At 36.8% G+C, this 26,594-nt stretch overlaps 1 protein-coding gene across 4 annotated transcripts; it reads right to left on the bottom strand.

The window, feature by feature from the left end:
- Nucleotides 1-9,196: 9,196 nt before the first annotated feature.
- LOC112764163 (uncharacterized) lies at nt 9,197-13,861 on the bottom strand. 4 transcript variants are annotated; one of them, XM_029294410.2, is made up of 11 exons: nt 13,680-13,861; nt 13,372-13,443; nt 12,060-12,204; nt 11,887-11,919; nt 11,749-11,799; nt 11,599-11,634; nt 11,388-11,478; nt 9,882-10,119; nt 9,693-9,783; nt 9,562-9,611; nt 9,197-9,469 (listed from the first exon to the last, which is right to left on the bottom strand). In XM_029294410.2, the coding sequence occupies exons 1-11, from the start codon at nt 13,768-13,770 to the stop codon at nt 9,426-9,428; spliced, it is 942 nt and encodes a 313-aa protein (XP_029150243.1). In that variant the 5' UTR covers nt 13,771-13,861; the 3' UTR covers nt 9,197-9,425. The 4 variants fall into 4 exon arrangements, with proteins under 4 accessions (XP_029150243.1, XP_029150244.1, XP_072079600.1 ...); XM_029294411.2 differs by lacking the exon at nt 13,372-13,443 and having other exon boundaries at nt 13,680-13,860; XM_072223499.1 differs by lacking the exon at nt 9,562-9,611 and having other exon boundaries at nt 13,680-13,859.
- Between the last annotated feature and the right edge of the window lie 12,733 nt (nt 13,862-26,594).

Raw genomic sequence — 26,594 nt, 5'->3', positions numbered from 1 at the left:
ATCTTTTTTTTTACGGGAACTCGTTTGAAGAATGAGCTATTTTTCGGGACCAATTTGACTATTTACTCTAATAATGACATAAAACTATTTCTATCATATGTGAATTACAAAAAGTAATCGCCTCGGATTACAAAAAATCATACACGTGATACTTAGAACTTTAACAACTTTATTTTATCATAGTGCTAAGCAAATTTTATTAAATTGTAGAAATTTAATACTTTGAATAGCTAAAGCTTGGAAATAACTGTTTAAAACTTTAGCAAATACGAAATATAAGAATGAATATAAGAAATAATGTTTCAGCTTCTTAGTTTTTTCTTGAATTATAGTTAGTTAAAATTACCCCTATCAAGGGCATTTTTTGTTGTGGGAAAGATGAAAGGGCATCTATTCCTAGTACTTTTTCGGTAATAATAAAAATTTCATGCAAATTCAAATGGTGAAGCAGCTTGACAACTGACAAGTGTGAGAAGTGAATCGAACTTTTTATTTTGTGATAATAAAAAATATTATTTAGATTATTATATTCTTTATATTTATTTTTGTATTAGAGCAAACCTCTTTATTTTTATTGAATATGTTGATTTCTAATATTCTTTGAAATAATAAACAATTTACTGTGAATATTAGAGATTGTATTTTCAAAAATTAAAATAAATTTCAAATCCAGTAAATAATATTTTTTTTTATTTTTAAATAATTATTATCAATTATTAAAACTTTATTTTTTCACAAATAAGTTTCGTAAATAAATTAATATGACATATTACTTTTTTCACTATTATATATTTATTTTAATTAATTAATATTATTTTAATCATATTTGGAATAAGTGATGAGAGAGAATGAATAAATAAATAAAGTAATTAGAAGAAAATTATTAGTATATTTGTACAAGATGTCTCTGATACGGGTTGAGAGATAGATCGAGAACTTGCGGGTTGAGGCAGATACCGGATCACTTGCCTGGAGCAATGGGGGGTGGTACCTGCAAAGACACTCCGACGCTCAAGTCAGAATGGATCTAAGAGGTAGAAGGTGTGAGAAATGAATGAATACCTGGAGGGACTTGGGTCATCTATTTATAGGTGATGGTGAATATCTTATCTTATCTTATTTGGCTAAGATAAGGGAGACGTTTGAATTATCTTATCTTATCTTATCTTATTTGGCTAAGATAAGGGAGACGTTTGAATTCGAAAGTTGATTAGGAGCTCTAGTGGGCTGGTTCCGGGCCTTCTGGAAGGGCGAAGGGGGTCGGACCCTGGTAACCGGGTTCGGGGAACGTTCTGGGTGTAGGATCCGTGAGCCGGATCCGTAACAGTTGCCCCCGGAGTGAGAGAGTGATGGTGCTCGGTCTCATCGCTGGAGAAACATTTTCCTCGCCATTGTGGTTTGGCAAGGAGATCGTTGTTTGGTTTTTCCGATCGAGGTCGAGGATTTGGGGAGTTCCTAGCCATTTCATGGTCAGGCCAGGAGCGCGTTGTTTGGGGGTCTCATCACATGCCGGGTTTGATGACCGTTCCAGAGAAGGGCCCGGAGATCGGGTCTGGAACAGTTGCCCCCGGAGCATGAGAGTATGTTTTCTTGGTCTCAATGCTAAGTCATTGGAGAGTCCGATTCTCTGTAGTTCGGGAGACTGTGAGGGGCCTGAAAAAGGCGTGACGTCATCATGCACCAATTGGTAGAATGTTGGTCAGTATGGCTTTTCGCGAGTTGGAAGACCGTCAGCTCATGCTTGTTTTGTGTGGCCTTTTTTGGGCCGTTATTGTGAACTTATTTTAGGCCTCTTGGTGGGCCGATTTCAAGACTTTGTTTATTTAGCTTATTTGGATTCCCGTTTTGTTGGTTTTGCGGGTGATCGATTCACGAGTCACTATTTTTGTTATTTGGATATCCGTTTTGTTATTTGGATATCCGTTTTATTGGCCTCGGGTGATCGATTCCCGGATAGCTGTTTACTTATTTGGATATCCGTTTTATTATTTGGATATCTGTTTTATTGGCTTCGGGGTGATCGATTCCCGGGTAGCCGTTTACTTATTTGGATATCCGTTTTATTATTTGGATATCTGTTTTATTGGCTTCGGGGTGATCGATTCCCGGGTAGCCGTTTGCTTATTTGGATATCTGTTTTATTATTTGAATATCCATTTTGTTGGCCTCGGGGTGATCGATTCCTGGGTAGCCGTTTACTTATTTGGATATCCGTTTTATTGGCTTCGGGGTGATCGATTCCCGGGTAGCCGTTTACTTATTTGGATATCCGTTTTATTGGCTTCGGGGTGATCGATTCCCGGGTAGCCGTTTGCTTATTTGGATATCCGGTTTATTATTTGGATATCCGTTTTATTATTTGGATATCCGTTTTGTTGGCCTCGGGGTGATCGATTCCCGGGTAGCCGTTTACTTATTTGGATATCCGTTTTATTATTTGGATATCCGTTTTATTGGCTTCGGGGTGATCGATTCCCGGGTAGTCGTTTGCTTATTTGGATATTCGGTTTATTATTTGGATATCTGTTTTGTTGGCCTCGGGGTGATCGATTCCCGGGTAGCCGTTTACTTATTTGGATATCCGTTTTATTGGCTTCGGGGTGATCGATCCCGGGTAGTCGTTTACTTATTTGGATATCCGTTTTATTATTTGGATATCCGTTTTATTGCTTATTTGGATATCCGATTTATTATTTGGATATCCGTTTTGTTGGCCTCGAGGTGATCGATTCTCGGGTAGCCGTTTACTTATTTGGATATCCGTTTTATTATTTGGATATCCGTTTTATTGCTTATTTGGATATCCGGTTTATTATTTGGATATCCGTTTTGTTGGCCTCGGGGTGATCGATTCTCGGGCAGCCGTTTACTTATTTGGATATCCGTTTTATTATTTGGGTATCCATTTTATTGGCTTCGGGGTGATCGATTCCCGGGTAGCCGTTTGCTTATTTGGATATCCGGTTTATTATTTGGATATCCGTTTTGTTGGCCTCGGGGTGATCGATTCCCGGGTAGCTGTTTACTTATTTGGATATCCGTTTTATTATTTGGATATCCGTTTTATTGGCTTCGGGGTGATCGATTCCCAGGTAGCCGTTTACTTATTTGGATATCCGTTTTATTATTTGGATATCCGTTTTGTTGGCCTCAGAGTGATCGATCCCCGGGCCGCTATTTTTGTTATTTGGATACCCGTTTTGTTATTTGGATATTCGTTTTATTGGGAGTGGGTAGACCGATGTTGTTTTGTCATAAGACGAGGTCTCCTGGTCCGAAGTCTCGTCGTACCGTGCTGCCATTGTACCTTAGGCTTATTCTCTATTTTAGGGCAAGCTCACGTAGGTGTGCTATACTCCTGACCTTGTCTGCAAGGCCCTACTTTGCTTCTTTGTCGTTTCCTCCCATGGTTCTGCGTGGATTCTGGTGTGCATCGAGATCGGAAAGGAAGATTCCTGCCGCGTCTCGGGATCTCTTGCGTAAGGCTAGGCTGATGTAGTCGTATTCTACCGCGGTTTCCCGGTCTCCGTGGATGGTTCCGACGGAGCCATCTTCTGCCGTGAACTTCATTAGAAGATATTTGGTAAAGATGACGGCGGGGAGGTCGTTGATTGTTTTCCTTCCGAGGATGACGTTATAAGCGGTGGAGTTCTTGAGGACCACGAACTCGGACAGGATTGTCTTCCTCTGGCTTCCCGTCCCAATGGTAAGGGGAAGAATGATGGAACCGTCTGGCTTGAGGAAGTTGCCTCCGAGTCCCGTGGCACCGTTGCGATGTGTTTGGAGATTTTCGTTGCTTGTCGAAGGCACCTCGGAAGAGGATGTTGGAGTCTGCGCCGGTGTCTACCAGTATTCTCCGAATTAGTCCTGTTCCGATTCTCGCCGAGATGACGAAAGGTGCGTCTTCGGCCGAGGTGATGTGCTAGCAATCCTCGGGCAAGAAAGTTATCGTTTTGTCGGCTGTGGTAGCTGGGGCTTGATCTCTGACGGCCAAGACTTTGAGGTCTTTTTTTAGTGTTGATCTTGACTTGCCTGACACATCCTTGCCCGTGATGACATTTACTACTATGGCCGGGTCATCTTCTGGACTTTCCCTGGGAGGTTGTTTTTGTGTTCTCAGGTTGCGTCCTTCCCTCTCAGGCGACCTGTCTTTTTCCGCGCGTTTTGGTTCTCTGATGATTTTGGCGAACTCTGGGGGTTTGCCGTCTCTTATAGCTTGTTTGAGGGCGTCTTTAAGGTCGAAACAGTCTTGTGTCCTGTGCCCGTTACCTCGGTGATAGTCGCAGTAAAGGTAGTTGTCGGGCTTTCGGGATAATACCCCGATCCGCTATCTGGTGGTATATCTCGGTAATCGGGGCTGTCAGGGGGTGTAGTTCGAGAATTTCCCGATCCTGGGTGGTCGGTTTGTGTTGGTTTGTTTGGGTTGGTCTCTTTGACTTTCTCTGGGCATCAGATTATGGCGGGAAGTCGGGTTGCCGTGTGGGGTGTTGCCGTTTATTGGCGGCGACGACCTGGCTGACCTCCTCGTCGTTTATGTAGTCTCTGACGACGTTTTGGATCTCGTGCATGGTCCATACTGGCTTGGTGGTGAGGTGTTTGCGGAAGTCTTCGTTCATGAGCCCGTTGGTTAAACAGAGGCTTGCGACAGAATCCGTGAGTCCATCAATCGTTAGGCATTTATCGTTGAAGCGGTCCAGGTATTTTTATGTGGATTCATCTTATTTCTGTGTGACCCCTAATAAGCTGATGTGGTGTTTAGCTTTGGTGATTCTGGTGGTGAATTGGGCCATGAACTTCCGTGAGATATCGTGGAAGCCAGTTATGGATCCGTTGGGGAGGGCGTTGAACCATTTGATCGCAGGGCCAGCTAAGGTTATCGAGAAGGCCTTACACCGGATCATGTTGGCGGCTCCTTCCAGGTTCATCCTGGCCTCGAAGGCCGTTAGGTGTTCCCGGGGATCGTTGGTCCCGTCCTATTTCATGTCAGTGGGCTTGTTGAAGTCCTTCAGGAGTTTGGCTCTCAAGGATTTTTCTGTGAACGGGATGGCTTCCAATATCACGTGCATGTTTCCTGCTCGTTTGGCCTCCCGATGGTGCCGTCGGTCGTCTTCTCCGCGTCGGTGTTTCGGGTCTAGGGAAACACTGTGATCGTGCTGTTTGCAATGTTGTTGCTCAGGGGGCCTGGTGTTCCTGGTATCGCGATGAGATTAGGTCCTGGAGGTCGCTTGGCTTGTATGCTCCGGGTGGTACCGTTCTTTGGGTGTGACTTGGCCTTTGAGGTTTTGCACCCTGAGGCACAACTCTTGGATTATCTGGACCGCCTTCTCTCCCAGGCCATCGGGTGGCCGGGCTTCAGTGGGAGGACGGTTGTTCTCTCTTGGTTGTTGCTAGGTTGGGGTTGGTTGGCGATGTGCCGCGTATATTATCCTCCCGTAGGTGGGAGGAGTGTTATCTTGGAGTTCGGGAGTTGGGCTTTGTGAGTTTGAGTTGGGGTGTCGGGTGGAGGATTGCTCCTCGAGGTTCTCCGTCATGCCGCCACGATTTGGCTGTCTCCCGTATCTGTGCAAGAACCTTGAGAACTTTCTTGATCTATTGGCTCTTGAGAGGTCTGAGCTTGGCCACGGTGGTAGCATTTAAGGAGGTCGTTCATGATGTCATGGCGACAGAGTTCTCACAGGTGAGGCGGCGGATGACAGAGGTTTGGAACCTAGTGTTGAAAGAGGTGACCTCGTGGGTTTGGAGGAAGAGCTTGAAGAGTTCAAAAGAAGAAGCAACCTTGGTGGGCATGGAGCCGAATTAGAGCGAGAAGATGGGGCCATGGCACTTGGAGAGACGGATGAGGGAGTGGTGAATGAGAGGGTCCAAGAGATGGAGGTGTCCCACTAAAGGGAGGCGAGACTTTGGGCTCAGAGGATTTGAAATTTCACCGTTGGAGTAGGGCGAGGGTGCATAAAGAGTGTTATCACTAAGAAGGTAATTGCAAGTAACATTGTTCCTTTGGGATTTCGCCGTTGGAATAGGGCGAAGGTGTGTTATCACTGCAAAGGTGATGTAAGTTAAGGAAACATTATTCCTTTGGGATTTTGCCGTTGGAGTAGGGCGAAAGGGTGCATAAACATGATGCAAGTTAAGGAAACATTATTCCTTTCGGATTTCGCCGTTGGAGTAGGGCGAAAGGGTGCATAAACCTGCAAAGGTGATGCAAGTTAAGGAAACATTATTCCTTTGGGATTTCGCCGTTGGAGTAGGGCAAAAGGATGCATAAACATGCAAAGGTGATGCAAGTTAAGGAAACATTATTCCTTTTTGCTCTCAGTTACACGCAAGAAATCTGAGTTTGATGATTGCTCTTCTGGGTTATCCGCCATGCCGCCACAACGTTGCAAAGTCTCCACAGACGACGCCAATATACAAGATGTCTCTGGTACGGGTTGAGAGATGGATCGAGAACTTGCGGGTTGAGGCAGATGCCGGATCACTTGCCTGGAGCAATGGGGGTGGTACCTGCAAAGACACTCCGACGCTCAAGTCAGAATGGATCTAAGAGGTAGAAGGTGTGAGGAATGAATGAATACCTGGAGGGACCTGGGTCCTCTATTTATAGGTGATGGTGAATATCTTATCTTATCTTATTTGGCTAAGATAAGGGAGACGTTTGAATTATCTTATCTTATCTTATCTTATCTTATCTTATCTTATTTGGCTAAGATAAGGGAGATGTTTGAATTCGAAAGTTGATTAGGAGCTCTAGTGGGCTGGTTCCGGGCCTTCTAAAAGGGCGAAGGGGGTCGGACCCTGGTAATCGGGTTCGGAGACCGTTCTGGGTGTAAGATCCGTGGGCCGGATCCGTAACAATATTATATAGTATGCTAGTCTTGGATTACTTTCTAGATGTATTTTTAATTTTGATAACTCCAATATATTTTAATTATTTTCTTAATACAAGCATACACTTGAAGGTCTCGTCGTCTGGTGGGATATCATTCCATTATATAAATTTGTTTTGTTTCGTCTCATTATACTAAAAATAATTAGGTCAGTTGAGTAAATTAATTAAATTAAACGGTTTTCACGGGACATACATAGCAAGATTTCATGCAATACCATATTGTTGCAAAGACGCAAAGTCCCTATAACCAAGCCTACTTGTTTTCTCCTGTTAATAATCAAAAAAGAAAAACCCAACAGACATAGGCCCACTACCATCTCCGCTTATTTACCTCCCAAACCTCAATTAGATTTGAAAATGTTGCTAATCTTTGCTAGTATACTCACTTGCTACTATCTTACCTTAACTAACCCATCTAAATCTCAACTGAATTTTGGAATGTTACTAATCTTTCTTAGCATACTCACTTGGCACAATAAAAGAGCATACATTTGCTACCATCTTACCTTAACTAACCCATTTAAACTTCAACTAAATTTCGGAATGTTACTAATCTTCCCTAGCATACTCGGCACAATAAAAGAGCATACACTGCATTTTTACAGATATTATCTTCTACACCGACAAATATTAAAACTATGATTCATAATTAATATTTCAACATCGCAACCAAATATTAAGAAAAATTTTTATTTTAGAAAACACGTAAGTTGGAATAATTAAAATTTTGATTCTTTCAGACTAAATTACCACTATTTGTCTCTTTTTTTTATCAAAGATAAAACCGTCTTGATTTCGTTTTTCATTCTTGAATAAGTAATAATTTAGCAATTCTTATGCAGGAAATTTTTGGACATTAAATTTTTTTTTAATCATTGTAGTTTTGATATGAATAAAAGAGGTTTTCATTAATTGTTCATAGAGTCTTAAAAGAGAATTCTCAATACTAGAAATAAAGAAAGTCTAAGGCCTGTAAAGATCCAGCCAGATAAAGATGAGTGTGCCGACTTGAGATTTTGGCATTATAATCCTGAAGGGTGTGTGTGGTTGGGGGAATTAAAGAACATTCCCAGGAATTTTAAAATGGGAATATGAAATTCCTATGTGTGGTTCAAACTTTAAAAAAACATTCCAAGGTAACTTTTATTCCTTGGAATTGAATTACCACAAATTCAATTCCCATCTCCCCCCTGGTTATCCTTCATTCCAATGGAAATGGAATGCAAATAATAAAATAAAAAGACTAAATTACTCCTATTATTTAATACTTGGTTTCACCTTTTTCTTCATTTTTCTTTGAAGATTGAAACCCTAGCAGAGCTATTTCTTCCACAACTTAGTGAGTTTCACCATCGCCACCGCCATCGGAGCCGGCACCGGCGCCGCCGTTACTCTAAACAGAAGATTCGTCTCCTTCTCTTCTCCGATTCATGTTCGCAGTGCTTTTCTCTGTGAATTTTCTTCGAATCTCATATTAAGGTTTGAGGTTTTTCCCAAATCAGTGGAGGCTTCACCAACGCCACCGTCATCGGAGCTATGCCGACGCCACCGTTACCCTAAACGGAAGACTGATTTCCTTCTCTTCTTCGAGTTCATATTCGCATTGCTTCTCTCTGCGAATTCTCTTTGAATTTGTCATTAAGGTTTGGGTTCTTTTTATGCTTTCTACATCATATTACACTAATTTCCTGCAATAGACTACTAATTTGATTAGTTATTTTTTATTATAATTTTTTTAAGTTTTAAACACTGTTTTACCAAACACAAATATAATGCTGATACTTATTAAAAATTATTTTTAATTTAATTTTACCAAATGCAAGTGCTGCAGCTCTTAAAAAGCTGTTTTTTAAAAGACAGCTTTTATAAGCTATTTTCAAAAATTAAAAACTTTATACCAAACCAAGTCTCACTTGCTACCATCTTACCTTAACTAACCCATCTAAATCTCAACTAAATTTCGGAATGTTACTAATCTTTCCTAGCATACTCACTTGGCATAATAAAAAAGTATACACTGCATTTCTCCAAATATTATCTTTTACACCGACAAGTATAAAAATTATGAATTATAATTAATATTTCAACATCGCAACCAAATATTAATAAATTTTTATTTAGAAGATAAGTAAGTTAGAATAATTAAAATTTTGATTTTTCCAAACTAAATTATCATTGTTTGTCTCCTTTTTTTAATCGAAGAAAATCCATCTTGATTTCTTTTTTCATTATTGAACAAGTGATAATTTAGCAATTCTTATGCAGGAAATTTTTGGACATCAAATTTTTTTTTTTGAATCATTGTGGTTCTATTATGAATAAAAGAGGTTTTATTAATTGTTTATGGAGTCTTAACAGAGAATTCTCAATACTAAAAATAAAGACCGCGTTAAAAAAGTCGAATTCTACATAAAAGAAAAGATAATGTAGATATTCAAGAAGTCTAAAGCCTGTAAAGATGCAGATAAAGATGAGTGTGCCGACTTTGAGATTTTGGCATTATAACCCGTAAGTGCTTAAAGTCTTCTCAGATAGCTTACACGCCTTCTTTTTTAGGGGGCATCAGGGTCCGCGTAACCACTACATAAAACATACAAAGACAAGCAACATAGTAAATCAAACACCATCCACCACATTATATGCATGGGATAGATATGATAAAAAAAAGAAACCATAAAATGATTCTGAATCCAAATCTTCTCCATCAGCTTTAGCTTGCTTGCTTCAATGTCAAATTAAAAAGAGAGCAGTCATTATAATGTCACACACACACACAATTTAAAAGATAGTAATAAAATAAGACCTCAATTCTGATGATCTTGACTTGATAGCACGCCTATTTGCAAGACCACAAATTTTACAGCACAAGGGAACAACTCGGGTAATATCAAGACCTACAATATACTCCAAAAAGTGAAAAGTCAGATAGTTTCTGTAGGTAAAGTAAAAAACATCAGAAAATAGGTAAAGTAAAAAACATCAGAAAAGACACCTTTCCATGAAGGTCCTTCTCCTTCAAAAGGCTCACAGTGATCTACATAAGTTTTACTGTTGGGTGCTTCATGGATCCGGGCATAAAAGTGCTTAACAGGAACATCATCATCTGATGAGTTCTGCATGTATTCAAAAGATTTTGGCACACCCAAAATGTGCAGTTGATGAAAAACACCAACTTTTTTGTAAGCCGTCATAATCCCATCTCCACGATCATAAACTTTGTACTGTTCTTCCTGAAAAACAAATAATAGCAATAGAATTTTTTAAAAATCAAAGTAACAAACAAAACTAAAGGGAATCTTGTAATACACAGCATTGGAAAACTCCATTTCATCCCTTGATTCTTTTAAATTTGCCTACGTCCCTGTCTCTTCCTGCTCTCAATCCCAAATCAGTGTGAATGAATTACAGTATCAAACGTTCATAATGATTATTTGCTTACTTCTCTGCGAACCATCGGTTCAAGAAGAGTAAAATTCTAGGATTATATAAAGCACATTTTGATGGCTTCATATTGCATATTGCATTCTGCAATTTTTAGCAATAGCAATAAACCCATAGTTGAAAACTTGCAAGGCCATAGAAACACTTTAAAACTATTAATATTACAATGACAATTACATACCTACTCTCTAAATTAGCCCTAATAACAACTTCAGTCACCATTACTATTTGTTCATTCAGTTTTCCATTTCCATTACTCTTCGTTGCCTCTACTGCAATCATCGCCTTCTTCCTCAAAAGGCACCTTCCCAGCATTGTCCTCAAGATCCACAATTCCCTCTATCTCCACAGCACTCTCCCGTTCATGTACTTCCTCAAAATCATAAACCTCACACTCCCCGTTACTATTAACCACATTTTCCAAAACCTCACCTTTCAAAACCCCAACAACCTTCTTACACCAATCAAAATCAAATTCCAATTCACCACCATCAACATCACCTTCAGGCAAACCCTCACTCCTACCCAAATCCCTAAATTTCTTCCCAAAACCACACATGAATTTAACTCACAAAACCCTTACTAGAGCAACTACGTTGCGGATTTTCACGCAGGTTCAACAACGAAAGTTCATGCAGATACACTTTTAGTTGGCAGAGGAAAAAGGAACAGATCCAACACAAATAATAGTGAGAGCTTAATCAGAAGTGGTGAACATGGAGTGGTGTAAGGCAGGGTTTTCGGGTAAGTGATGGTATGGTCCGGTGGGAGAGGGCTGAAGGGATGGGGGAGAACTGGGTTCGTGAAAGAAGAGATGAAAAAGGTTGACAATTGAGAATTTTAATATCACATTGAATAAGGATATATAGATATTTTAATCATTTTGAAAAGTTTTTATGGACCATTGGAAGTCCAAAACATCCTTGGACAAACGTAACATTAACCAACTTAGTCTCGTTCGCCCTAAATAATAAATAACAGCAACAAATTTTTTCTGACATAAAAGTAACATAACTAAAGAAAACCAACAGACAATGACAGAGAAGTTAATATTAACCTCTTTTAGCATTATGTTGTAGTGTTGCATTGCCACAAATGGATAAGGTCGATACTTCTCCATAAAACGTAATCTACTTTGTCTCCGTTGTCTGTAGGAGTTCGGAATTTTTAGGAAAAAAAAATGAGGGGTAAATAACAAATTGTTATACTGCAAAACATATCATTTTGTGAAACAAAAATAAATAAAAAGAGAGTTCAAGTGCACTTACTCTTTTCTAATCTTACAATGATGTGGCCTTTGATTTCTTCAAACAAAATAGATTTGCCAGGGACAAATATATAAATGGATTTGTGAGAGAGAAATACATATAAACTGATATAAATTATTATTACAAAAAAAGAATTTAAGTTTGACTCACCCTAGTTCCTCATCAGTGCCTCTAAGTATTGAGGGTCCACAAGGCTTTTGTCTTTGGTGAATAAACAAGATTTATTTGCAAGAAAAAGTATTAATATTATCATAATTGGAGGGAAAAAAGGGATTCAAGTTTACTCACACTTTTTTAACGGAGGGCCTATAAGGCTTTTGACTTTGATTGCAAGCAAGATTGATTTGTAAAGGAAAAACATAAAGAAAAAAAACAATATATCACTAATTTGGCAGGAATGATAATTAAGTAAAGAAATAATAATTAGAAGAGAAAGCATGAAGCTTGTAATAAGTAACAACCATGAGTGGTGATGATTATAGACTGGAACTCCTCGTCGTAACCTCAAAAGGCGGTTGCCGATTATACGACCACGAGATCGCAGATTGTATCGCATTGATGGTGATGGTTCCATGCCACCTTCGAACTCCAATTCTTCTAGGGTTTCTGAAAACACAAAAGCTAAGAATCTGATGTTAATCTACAAAAGCACTATAGCAACCTTCAAGAATTAAGAGAATCAAGGAGCACGAGCTTAATTGTAGCAAGATGAAACCCTAGATATTATTCTTCATTAAGTTTTACTTCGCATGTTGATTAGCTTCTTCTAGTTCATGATCGTGATCAAGGTTATAAATATTAATTATGTCGATGAAACCCACCTGTCACCTGTCCCAATCAAACTTTCGAGCTCTTTATGTTCTAGGTTTAGATTAGATGCTAAAAGCTTCGAAACTAAATTAAATATGGCAAATCAAAGCAATAGACAAATAAATTATTAATCGACAGTGTGAACGAGAAGAAGAATCAAATAAAGAAACCAAAAAGAAGAAAAGAGAGGAAGAAAATTACCTGGTTGGACAGGAAGGTTACTTTGCAGCGTCGGGTAAGAAGTGAAAAAGAAAAATAAAAAATTGGCAGGTGTTCAAAGGAAAGATAAGATAACCCTTTGCCAATTGTCAAGAGAAGTTGATAATAATTGACAATTAACACGGTTATGTTATCTTTTCTTAAATACATACGAATTTTTTATGTTTTAAATTTAAATTAATTTAATTAGACTATAATTTAATTTAAAATTTTTATGTATCTTTTTTTAGTATTAATTGATTAAATATATTTATTTTAATTTTTTTTATCAATTTTTTTATGTATTAATTATATGTTAAAAATTTGGATTATTGATATTATTAATATTTTTTAGAGTTAAGTATTTTTTTCATCTCTAAGGTCTAAGGTAAAAATTAAAATCGTCCCGACCTTTTTTTGCTATTAAAATCATCCCAACGTTACAAAACTTTATAAAATCGTCATTTTTTACTTCAATTATATTTTTTTGACTAAATTACCCTTAACTATTAATAAAAATAATATTAAAAAAAATCCCACCCCACTCCACTCCACTCCCCAGCATCTCTTCTTCGCTATCTTCCCTCCCACCCCCAATCCCCTTCCCCTACCATAGCCATTCTCAAATTGAAGAACACTCCCATCTGAAAAGGAAAAGGAATAATAACAACAACAAATTACACTTACATTTACATACTAAACCATAGAATTGATGTACCACACAAATCACGAAGCTATTATTATTATCATCACTGCACAATGAACCTGAATTTGGCGCCTTGGAGGCACTAGACCTTGTCCATTTGAGAAGTGAAGAAAGATGGTTAATCAATGCTCCTGATTTACCAACATTAATTAAATTATTTATCAAGCTAAAAAACGAAAAAAGAAAGAAAAGCATACCCACTTTTGAAAAAAACATGCAAAGTAAGAAGGGAATCAATTAGCACTCATCAACATAAAGCAAAATGATTCAAAATTTAGCAAAGTCCATTAAAGAAATTGGAAAATCGAACTAATTAAAGAAACCGGGACACTGAAATTTTCCTTGGTTTTTTATATTTTGGGGCTACCTGCAGGAGCAGCTTGAGCTTGAAATCGGAGAGAGAAGTAAGCGGCAAGCGCAATGAGAGAATACAATAATAGAACATTGTTCCTCCTCATAGTAACTCACCCAATGATCAAAGGAGAGGGTGGGAAAGAAGAAGAAGTAGTAGGTTGTTCTATGATTTCTGTTGTGTTTGTGTGTTTGTGTAAACTTGTTATTTTGAGTTGAGAAGAAGCTATAGATAGGGACGGATCCAGAAATGATATTATGGGGGCCAATAACACATATAATATTAAAAATTATGTAAAAAAATTATATAATATAAGATGTATTATAAAAATATACGGATAGAAAATATATTTTAAAATAAAAAAAATATGTGTATACTTTTTACTAACGAAGTGGTCGATTCTTCGTATCATAAAATTCACCGAAAATAAAATTTGTGTCAAAATTTTCAACAATTTTCTTTTCAATATAATTAAAAGACAATTAGCAAGAAATTTATCTTTTATTTTGTTTCTAAGTTATTTTTCACAATATTCATAGTTAAAAAAGATCTCTTAATTGTAGCAGTTGAAACAGAGAGAATTAATACCAAACGAATAAAAAAACGGCCACAAGAAGAAAAAAAATTCACTTTATGAGATTTAAAAATTTTATTTAATTAAAAAATATTAGTAATAATATATTTTTCATATCTTTTTAATATTGTTACTTATTTTTTAGATATTAAAAATTATTAATATTTAAATTAGACTGAACTTTTATTTATATTAGACTAAATACTAAATATTTTTTTAAAAAAATTAAATTATACATAATAACTTATTACTATTAAAAAAGTTGGGGGGGGGGGCGAGGCCGCCACTCGCCCCCCTTATGTCCGTCCCTGGCTATAGAGGAAGGGGATTAGGGGTGGGAGCGAAGAGAGCGAAGAAGAGATGCTCCGGAGTGGGGTGAGGGTGAGGTGGGATTTTTTTTTAAATATTATTTTTATTAATAGTTAAGAGTAATTTCGTTAAAAAATATAGTTGAAGTAGAAAAAGACGATTTTATAACGTTTTGTAACGTTGGGGATGATTTTAATAACAAAAAAAGGTCGGGGACGATTTTGATTTTCACTTCAAACTTTAAGGACAAAAAAAGTACTTAAGCCTATTTTTTATTATTTAAAACAAATATTTTTTTAAAAAATACATGTATCTCGTTTACACTATAAACGAGATATATACGTGTTGTGTCCATCTATCTTATCTCGTTTATATTGTAAACAAAATACTTACAAAACTATCTCGTGTAAACGAAATAAGAAAGAGATATTTATTTCGGTAAATATTTTTTAAATTATTTATTTTGATAATTATTACATTTATTTAATTTATAAAAATAAAAAATCCTTTACAAAAGATAAAAGATGACTATTAAACAGATCTTGAGTACCTCTAATATTTTCTTAAAAAACGAGGTAGTAGTCCAGGCCTTGCTAGCTGGACAGCCCATTTTATTTTCTAGCTAAAGTATTGGTATTGGATGAGCATTGTACCTAGGGGTGGCAAAGCGGACTGCCCCGCTCCGCCAAAGCCCGCTTAAATATGGACGGGCTGGCCCGCCCCGTCAAACTAATATGGGCTCAACTTGCTATTCCTTCCCGCCAAAAGGCGAATTGGCGGGTTAGTGGGTCGGTTCGTTTTTTTTTTTTACCAATTTTTTTTTTTATGATAAAATTTAATAAAATTCAATTTAATATACTAAGTAGTAAGTACTAATAATTATTTTATTTTATAATAAAATTATTCCATCAAATTTATTTTTTAATATATAGAATAATATCTCAAATTAATTATTAATCTATAAAAAAAATTATAATTAACTATAATAACTTTTTTGATTGAAATTAACAATAATAAAAATAACATAACGAATAATAAGTCTCAAAGTCTCAAATATAAGTGCATAATAATAACAAAACAAACACATAATTCACACATAAATTCTCCCATAATTAAAACAAAACACAACATAATTCATAAATCAACAAGACATCCAAAAAAATCCTTAAATCAACACACATAAATTAATTATCAACTTTTAAATCAATAAAATTTAAATCTGATCCAGAAGTTGAAACACCGCCTCTCCTAACACCTTGAGGATTCACATCTTCACCTTCGCCTTCACCTGCAATTAGAAGAATACCCAAATTTAGAACAAGATATAAATACTTAAATGTTATATAAATATTAAATTAGTAATTAACAATGTAATTACCATCAACAAAGCCTTTATTCCAATTGTGAGTACAAATCACAGCCTCAACATTTTCTGGTAACATTCGACTTCTATATTTGTTAATGACATGTGCTCCAATACTAAAGGTAGATTCTGATGCAACCGTAGTAATTGGAATACTCAATAAGTCACGTGCCATGATTGATAACTTCGGATAACGACTCTCATATAATTTCCACCATTCCAAAACATCTAAATCTTCAAAGCAATCCTTTGACAAAAGTGGCTCCTCCAAGTATGTATCAAGTGGATTCTTTCCACTAGAGACCTCAGCTTGATGGTTACGTTTCATCAATTTCTATCAAAATAGAAATAATCACATCTTGTTAGTATAGAATAATGACAATTAATAAGAGAATTTAAATATGTTAAATATTACTTACACCAACAATTGCGAGTCGCTTCTTGCTTGCACTTTTAGGAGTATGGGCCATGGATGAAGATTGAATACTAGGTCCTTGTGCTTGAACAGTTGGAAGAGAATTCTTGTCATATTTTTTAAAAAGTTTGTATAATTTTTTTTTCACATGTTCCACCTTCTCTTTTGCAGTCTCAGCATCAATCTCTTCATACATAAGCTCTAAAGTAGAAATCTTAAGTCTAGGATCAAGAATAGCACCAAATGCAAGAATGACACTATATTTTTCTCAATACTTCTTAAATTTGTTCATCATCTTTCCTCCCATGCTCCTTAAAAGCTCATCTTCACTTCTCAAACTTCTCATCAAAATACATTGAATATGATGATAGACTTGTAGAAAATACAAATTCGAAGTAGGGTAAGATATGCCAGAAATCAAATTAGTAGTTTCATAAAAGGGGTATAAAAATTCACATATTTTTTCAGCTCTCCCCCATTCATCAACTGAAAGACAATACTTATAAGCATGATCGGTTGTCTTCAAATACTCAAAGGCCTTCCGATACTTGATAGCACTTTCGAGCATAATGTACGTAGAATTCCATCGAGTAGTAACATCTAGATGCAACCCACTTATAAAATTCAAACCCTGAATCGCTGAAACACATTCTTTAAACCTTATCATTCTACTTTTCGATCCCCTTACATATTTCACACTTTTCCTAATCTTATCCAATGCATCATGAGCAATTTTTAATTCATCTTGCATAATAAGATTCAAGATATGAGCAGAACAACGAATATGAAAGAACTCTCCATCACACAACAACTAATCATGCATATTTAATGTACTTTTCAAATGATATTGGCATGTATCATTAGTAGATGCGTTATCTAGTGTAAGAGTCATAATCTTCTTTTCAATTCCCTATTCATTTAAAAGCTCAAAAATCTTGGAAGACAATTCAAATCCCGTGTGAGGAGGAGGCATATGACAAAAACTCAAAATTTTACTTTGCAATTTCCAATTCAGATCAACAAAGTGAGCAGTTAGGCATAAATAACCCTCTGTAGTGATGGATGTCCACAAATAAGAAGTCAAACAAACTCTATTAGGAATGGCTAATAAAGTACTTTTAAGCTTTTCTTTTTCCCTTGAGTAAATTTTCACCGTAAAAAAGGAGGATGGGCGGACGAGTTAGTCTCAGTCCTCTGGTCCTACCGCACAACTCAACAATCGTCTACCGGGGAGACCCCCTTCCATCTAACCTACGGGGTAGACGCAATAATACCCGTAGAGATCGGCGAGCCGAGCCGGGGGCTGCTTTTGGGGGGAGTCGAGAAGGATATAGAAAAAGACCTAGTAGACGAGGTTAGGGAGATGGCCCACTTGATGGAAATAGGATTGAAACAAAGGATGGCCCTACGCTATAACACCAAAGTACTCAAGAGAGAGTTCGAGCAGAATGACTTGGTCTTATGGCGTAACGACATTGGGCTCCCGGCCCTAGGGGAAGGAAAGCTGGCAACAAACTGGGAAGGCCCATACAGGGTGAAGGAGGTGATCAGCAATGGTGCCTACAAGTTGGAACGACTGGACGGCAAAGAAGTTCTGAGAACATGGAACACGGGCAATCTAAGAAGATTCTATTCCTAGGCCAAGCACGCCGATCGTAAGGTCTGCCATTCTAACTGGCTTAGTAAGATCCATGTTATCATCCATGTTACATTATCTTGCATTATTTACCTTTGTCATATATTTGTTATCACTTTGTGTTTGACCAGTCACCGCTTAGTGTTCACTTATGTTAAATCATTTCCTTCCTCTCTATACGTTGTCATTAATCAAACTACCATGCCAAGTAATCAACGCTATGGCAACACGGTATTCCGGGACTGATCACCTCGGGAACCACCAAAATAATACACCACAATGAACGGCTACAAAAGCAATAAAAGCCACGGCCTGGCTTCGTTAATTACCAGCGAAACGGTAAACAAGTATAAAATAGTCATTGCCAACAAAACGGTAAGAGAATATAATATAAGAAGATTACCGACTAAGCAGGGAATGCACAGTATATTACAAGCCGACCAAGCGGCAAACAGTTTCAACAAAAGCAGTTCAAAAGCTTACAAAGTTCACGTTACAAGAGTACAAGTTACATCTTCGGCATGTCGACGATCTTGCCATCCCTAATAGTCTTGAAGACGCCAACTGCCGAGGTGTCGAAATCGGGAGCCAACAGCTTCACTTGAGCCTTGAGGGCCTCCTCGGTCATCAGGATGGCATTCTTGCCCTGCTTCACGGTCTCTTTGTACTTCTTTTTAAACTCAGCAATTTCACCCTGAGCCGTCTTGACCGACGAGAGCGCCTCATCACGCTCCTTCTCCAGCTCATCCACCCGACCTTGAGAAGAGTTAAGCTGACCCTCCAGGGTGAGCTCCCGCTCAGTAAAGCAGGCCACGACAGTGTCAGAGGACTTGTCTTTTTCCTCGGCGGTCTTTACCTTCTCGTCAGCAACCTTGACCTTCTCTTCGACAGCAGCGAGCTGCTCCCGAAGCAACTTCACATCATCTCTATACTTGGCGTTAGCCTTGACAGAGGATTCAAGCTTCACCTCCAGAGACCGCGTCCCTGCCAAGGCAGATTCTGCCTTTCTCGCTATAACGGCCCCTCGGAGCAAAGTGCGGTACATCCACCTTGCTTGTGAAGAGAAGTCCCCACCATAGAAGAAGTTCTCTGTGCCGGGAAGCAGTTGGGAATCGATAAAGTTCCCGGCATCAAAGTTCTTCTCCATGACGGTGAGAACCCTCTCAGGACTGGAAGATGGCTTCCTTTTCCTAGGGTTGTCAACGACAACCACCTCCTCCTCCAGTTCCGCCTCTGCTCGGGGCTCCGGATCAACTTCCACCTCTGGCTGGGGACCAGAGTCAGCGCTGGTGCCGGCCACCTCCCCCTGGGAAGGTTGGGACTGAACCTCAGGATTGACGGTATCCTCGGGTGGCACCTCCTGAGCGGGGGTAGCAGAGTCATCATCGCTGCCAGCTAAGAAAGTGTTGAACAAAGCATCAAGTCCTGTTACCTCGGCAGACATTGACACTGCAACAAAACACAGAAGCCAGTTAGTCGTCAAATCGGGCAGATAAATGAGAACAATAGTAAGCACAAGTAAATCGCTAGACGGCCACTCACATATATAATTCCTATCCATGTCCCGATCACCCATAAGAAGATGAGGGTTAACGAGATTCTTCCCAAAAACAGCCAACAATACGTCGGCAACCCTCTTGTTTTCAGGGGATAACCCTTTATACGTTATTTTGGTGAAGGCATTAGCTCCCGCCCCGAAACTCCAGTAAGTCGGTATGCGACGTTCCCCTTCTAACGTCAGCCAAACGGATGCCGACCTTCGGCCGAGCGGACCTTAAAATACTTATCCTTAAAACCATGATAAGAATCTTTGAATACACCGAAGATCCTTCGGCCTTGGGCCACTCGGAAGGACATGAAGCCATTTTTAGCCCTCCCCTCCTTTGAAGGATTTGTTAAAGTGAAAAGAAAGAGAAACTGTTCAACGGAGACCGGCAGCTCCAAGTGCTCGCAAACCATCTCAAAACAGCGGATAGAAGCCCAACTGTTCGGATGCAGTTGGGATGGCGCCACATCACAACGGTTAAATAGCACCATCTGAAAGGGGGAGAAGGGGAGGCGAACTCCCAGGCGAGTAAACATGGCCTTATACAACCACATCCAATCGGGGACCTGGGGAGAGTGCAAGTTTAGCTGGAATATTCGTTCGTTGTCGGCAGGAACGAAAACTTCATAATTAACCTCCTCGTCAGTTCCTCCGCAAAGATAATCGGCCCGTCGGAACTCGGTAAGTTCCTCCAGGGACATTTGATTGGGGGTTTCCTTCACATCTGAAGTCACCCATGCATATCAGTCATAGGGCACCGGTCTCACGACCTTCATGACAGGATGCTGGGCCATACCTAGAGTGGGGGCACCACCCAATATCAGTCTAAGAGGCCGGGAAGCCGGTACTAATACCAGGAAACTATAATTCACCTATTCAACAACTATAATAAGGCAGGGTGTAAATCTACAACCAAGAGCAAGGCCAGAAAAGCAAAATCCTAAAATGGTAACCGCCCTACAGTATCTACCTAATGCTAAAATGCAAGCAAGTATGCAGTTCATATCAATAGTGCAACGCACATGCAAAATCAGGCAGATGAACAACGAAAATAAACAACACCACAACAATACCAGGGAAAAGAATCGGAAGCTTACCAGGATAGTGATGATGATCGAAGGGGATCGAAGAATTGATAAGGATCCGGGTAAAGCAGAGGCTCGCAGTGGAGATTTTGGAAAGAAAGAGGAGAAAGCAAAGAAGACGCAGTTGCAGCACAATAAAACTGAAGTGAAACCAAATAAAAACTGAAAAAGAAACCAACTCTGAGAAGCGCGAAGGGCAGGGGCAAAATAGTCTTTTCCCGCAGGGTTTTGAATTACCCATTAAGAGCATTAAATGCTCGGCGCGAGGAACGAGGCGACAAAGGATGCTCCCCAGTAGCGAACAGGCCTACACGCACGCAGAAGGCGCGTCCTCACCATGGACGACCGATAAGGCGACGACACGCGAAGGAGAAAACAGAATGCGCCACCAATGGCGCTCACGGCCATAGCTGGCGCGTTAGGGGCACTGTTACGGCCCAGCCCAGCTGACACGTTGGCCGACCCGGCCCGCGAGGCAACCCGATCTGCGCGACCGGGTTAACGCGCATAACCCGTCCGGTCTGTGACCCGGACACACACCCCTGCTACCAGCTGCATGACAACTGTGGAGAAGGAAGCTTCCAGGAAGAAGGCCTCCCCTATGGGGCCCGCCCTACTGACAGGGTATATAAGGGGAGGGTCCTACCCCTCCCCCAAGGTACGTCACATTATTCCTTTCTCTCACACCACCTGCACATTGTCTGACTTGAGTGTCGGAGTGTCCTTGTAGGTGGCACCCCCTTTCACCTTGCGAAGAGCTCGGGAAGTCGGCAGCTTCAGCATCTCGCGCCCCAGACCCAGATCAAGGCTGGACCCACCTTCACACCCAGAAGTTACACCCGAACCGTCCAAAATTCGACCCACCGAACAATTTTTAACTAAATTTATCAAACTAAGCTTTAGTGTTTATAGTTGTATTTTATACTTTTAATTCAAATTAGTTTATATTCTCTACCTTCTATTCTCCGTCTTTCTTATATTTTAAGAAATCTTTTAAAATTTCTTTAACATTTATTATAATTAAAATCAAATTTTTTTTCTCTAATATTAAAGAGTTTTCTTCTCCTCCTACTCTCTTTCTTTCTCTATCTCTCTTATTCTATAGTTTATATATATTTATCAATGTCTAATTACAAATTTGACAATCAAAATGTATAACATAATATTCTCTAATTGCAATCAAAATTAAATTAAAATATTAAAATTAAAATATATCAATGACACTCTCTCATTAAAATTAAAATAAAATATTTTCTCTAAAATTAATAAATTTTCTTTCCCTATCCTCTTATCTATCTCTCTTCTTTTCTATCTCTTTCTACTCTTCTCGTTTTATATATAACTTATAATTTATATTTTATATTACTAATTAGTAAACTAAAATGTGTCATGAAGCATTCTTTCGTTACAGTTATAATAAAATCTTTTCTTCCAAAATTAGCAAATTCTTTCTCTTCTTTTCCTTTATCTTTCTCTTTCTTTTCTCTCTCATTTTCTATCTCTTTCTACATTTCAGTTCTACAAAAAAATTAATAAAATAACATATTTTAAATAAATTCATAAAATTATAAAAAAATACACTAAATTTATAATATAATTAAAAAATAATTCCATAATATTATTCACATAAATATTTTATTGTTATTGTTCTATGCATATACTTTATTAGTTTTAAATTTTCACCACTTATCTTTTGTTCATATCCTGGGTCAAGATGTTCGACCCGTGATGTTTAGCGACAAGTCGACTGACCTCTTCAGGTCAGACTATCCGACCTCTTCTCAAAGAGCTCGGCCAAATCGTCGTAAGAGGTCCAAGCAGGCCCAAACGAAGGAACACAGCCCAATTTAAAGGCAGTCAAAGCCTAGAAAGATAAAGGCGGTTCCCCAGAAGATAAGATGACCTCACTCAAAGATAAGATAAGATAAGATAACTAACTTATCTTATCTAAGAAGGTCACTCTACACCTCTATAAATACACTGGAGCACCCAGGTATAACTCATACTCTAATTCTACAATAAACCTGTTTAATACCCATGCTAACTTAAGCATCGGAGTCTCTTGCAGGTACCCCCACCCTCCGGTGACCAAGGATCAGAGGTACAGCCAGTCCAACAAGTCGGACACAACAGCTCCGGCCGCAACCAACCAGCCGGACACGTCATCTCCGACCAGTACAAAAGATCTCATCCGAGATCGACCTACAGTTTCAGGTAACCCTCAGAACATCTTTCTAATTTATATTTTCGTTCACTTCTCTTTCTTCAAATATTTATTACATATAATTCAACTGATAGAAAAAATTTTCATATGATCTTTTTATAAAAGTAATTTGGTTCTATAAATATTTAATTTCATCTCATAACTCATCATCTATAATATCAAGACAAAATCAATATGATTTCTAAAGATTTATATTCTCGTAATATTATTACGGGCAGAAACACAAGTTATGGTCTAAAATTATATGAATATAATTTTAAAAAATATTAGGAATTATCAGAATTTATTGTTTTTGGTCATCACTTGACAATTAACTCAATTCCTTTAGTCTAGTAATCCAACAACATATTTTATTCCATATTTTTAAATATTGATGGCTAATTAATGAACAAAAATACTTTTTATTTTTGATATTGGAGTGGCAATTGTGTTTTTCTTAAAATGTAGACTGTTGAAGTGTTATTCTCAAATGTGAAATCGTTTAATTAGAAAAATAAAAATCGGACAGTCCAATTTATTAGAGGTATAGAAATTAAACTATTTGATTTGTGAAAAATACAGAAATCGAACCTTTCGACTTGTGTACCTTTCACAATTTTACAAAATACCAAAAATTATAATATTAGATATATCACTATTTTTACTTCTATACAAAAAAAAAATCTAAATTTTGACAACTTTTTAACATTTTTCTGTATTCTTAAGAGAAAATTTCTTCTTTTATTATTTTTTTATTCAAACAAAGTATAAATCCGAATTGATTAACTCATCTTCTATGCTAATATCACCAAAATATGTATAATTGATTTGGCTTGTTTGAACTTTGAATGAGTCAAATATGCTGTCAAACAAATTAAACGGGGTAGGTATCCAAGAAACCCTGAATTTGGATTCCAAATTAATAAAGTCAATTACCTCTGAATTCAAGAAAGAAGCATACACGTGCACAAGGAAAGTGAGACATAGAGAGACAAAATTGTTAAATCCATGTGAGAAAGTGATGGAACACAATGCCAAAATTAAACAAAACCCAATTTAAACAAAGCAAGCATTAATCGAGTACAAAATTCCAGGCATTTCTGTCGTTCAATGTCTAAAGTCTTATTTCCCAATCCCAAAAAACCTTAGATATGTTAAAAAACAAAAACAAAAACAACGAGCTTCACAAGTTGCGTGTACTTGAAGATATGTTACTATATGAACAAATTAATTAAGTAGCCTAGAATCGTATAAAATAATTCGGAAAAAATGTCCAATCAAGTAAGCTAATTATGCGAAAAATAGAACATTTTTCTGAGCAATTTTTATTAGTAGTTATAATTAAAAAGTAGTGGGTGATTGTTTAGGTTAAGGAATATATTCCAAATAATCATATTTAGTCCGAAAATATTATACTCGAGTATTATTAAAAAAAAAAAACTTGTCTGTTTAATGTACAATAAATGGTTATTATATATTTTTATAATTATATTAAATATATAACAAAATCAACCATCAAAATCAGTTATTAATATAAAATATACATTAAAAATAAATTAAATTATACATATATCTATATAAAAATACAAAATAATTAATTTTAGTAATTAATTTTGATGTATAAATAATATTTTTATTATTTTTAATATTTTCATGAATAAATTATAGAATACGTTTATTTTATTATATATATTTATGGAAAAAAATTCTTAATTTCTGAAATAATCCTAATATCAATAAAAGAATGAGCTCTTTGACAAGAAAGTGAAGAAACATAATATAATTGAGAGATATAATAAAAATAAAAAAAATTATATCATTACTTTTATTCCCTTGACATAAAAATATCAAATACCTGCATTTTTTCATATTAATAAAATTTCATTTTTTTAAATAATTAGTTTTAGAATTAGATTATAAAAATTTCAAATAAATATAAAAATAATATATTATATGAAAAACTTTTGAAAAAAAATTTTATAAATAAATTGAAATTCCTAAAAATAAAGGTCCGCTGAAATAAAAAAAAATAAAAAAATAGTGCCTTTTAATAAGAGACAACTTATCAAGTATCAAGAGAGAAAATGAAAGTCAACAACTATTTTCCTCGGGCGTAATGTGTGCCGTATAATTTTGAAAAGGGTTACCTTCTTCCACACTTTCCACCAAGAACAAGAACTTAACTACTATATATATGTGTGCATTAAATATCTAAAACTTAACACAAAGACTATTAACTACCCAATATATATTAAGAACATAAAAAATATAAAATCATGTAAAACTAATAATATAAAAACACAATCTTTGCATGTTTCTCACTAAATTGTACTACTGTATATACACAGTACTTTCAAGTTTCAATATGCTTTAGCATTAAGATGGTAAGGTATATATATATATATATATATATATATATATATATATATATATATATATATATATATATATATATATATATATATATATATATATATATATATATATATACCTTACCATCTTAATGCTAATGCATATTGAAACTTATATATATATATATATATATATATATATATATATATTATAAAATTTATAAAAAAATACGTCGAAGTTATATTTATATAACGGTATATGTATATATCATAGTAAATTTATAATCATTTTCATTCTTTGTTTATTTTATTAGAGTGGAGTAAAAAAAAATCAATTTAGATTAATTTAGATGAATAAAAATATTTTCAACAAATATATTGAAAATGGAATCCCACATCTAGAAGTCTATTTATTCCGAAATTTAGACAAAAATAAAATTGTTACCCTCAGATCTTGGGTAGAGACGGGTAATATTTTAGTGGAGAAATTAACGCCTCAAATGGTACAAGAATCCTCGTATATCTCAAAAGATAGATTATTACGAGCTATACTTGGAATTCAGGTATCCTCCTCAAAGAAAATTTGTCTAAAACTACCTAGCTATAGGCGGTAGAGGTCGAGTTGATGTAAGATGAATTTTTAAAAAAAAAAAAGAGGTTCAAATTATAATCTAGAAACTATTAGAATATATATATAGGTGAATGCTACCAAATCCCCTCTAAAATAACATGTAAGTTGCCCTTCATTATGTATCACATTGTAATTGATCCTTATCTTAACCATAGTTGGGGCGCCAACGTCATCGCCATCTACTGCCCTCCCACACAACCTCTCTTCTCAGTATAGCCAGTGCCTCTTTTTGCCATGGATCACTTCTTACCCACATAATTAATGGTTTTTTTTTTTGTAACTGAAATAAATTAAACAAAGAAAAACAAAACAAATAAATCAAGGAACTGCCTAAATAGAGGGACAGTCCCGTTCAAGACTACTCTTAAACTCCTCCCAAGGTGAAAGAAGCTCCACATGCGAAAGTTGTAACTTCATCGCCATCTTTGCCATAGTATCTGCCACCGTGTTTGCATCTCTCATAATCAAACGAAAGTCAACCCGCCAATTCCAATGCATGATATCTCTTATTTTAAGCACCAGTGGATCAATAAACCCAAAACCATCTTGAGTAACAAGATTAAATGCTTCCACACAATCCGTCTCACAAACAACATCTCGTTGACTCACATCCAAGCTAAGAGATATTCTCTCCAAATAGCAAATAATTCTCCTTGAAGAATACTATTACTCTCAATCATTCCCAAACACCCCCTTTGCCAGCTCCTATTACAATCTCTAATAACACAAGCAAAACCAACACTATCACCCGAACCAAAATAACTAGCATCACAATTAATCTTAAAAGTACCAATAGATGGGGGATTCCAAAAACTAT

Source organism: Arachis hypogaea, chromosome 17 (assembly GCF_003086295.3).
Source record: "Arachis hypogaea cultivar Tifrunner chromosome 17, arahy.Tifrunner.gnm2.J5K5, whole genome shotgun sequence".
NCBI lineage: Eukaryota > Viridiplantae > Streptophyta > Magnoliopsida > Fabales > Fabaceae > Arachis > Arachis hypogaea.
The sequence above is the reverse complement of the archived record's forward strand: the minus strand, read 5'-3'. Positions and strand labels throughout refer to the sequence as shown.

Bases quoted from the DNA above. Each gene is read 5' to 3' on its own strand.
- LOC112764163 (XM_029294410.2), bottom strand. From the start codon at position 13,770: ATGAGGAGGAACAATGTTCTATTATTGTATTCTCTCATTGCGCTTGCC. The intron at 13,444-13,679 runs GTAGCCCCAAAA...TTGGTAAATCAG, and splicing joins AGCTCAAGCTGCTCCTGCAG to GAGCATTGATTAACCATCTT. The intron at 11,635-11,748 runs GTGAGTCAAACT...TTTTGTTTGAAG, and splicing joins GGCACTGATGAGGAACTAGG to AAATCAAAGGCCACATCATT.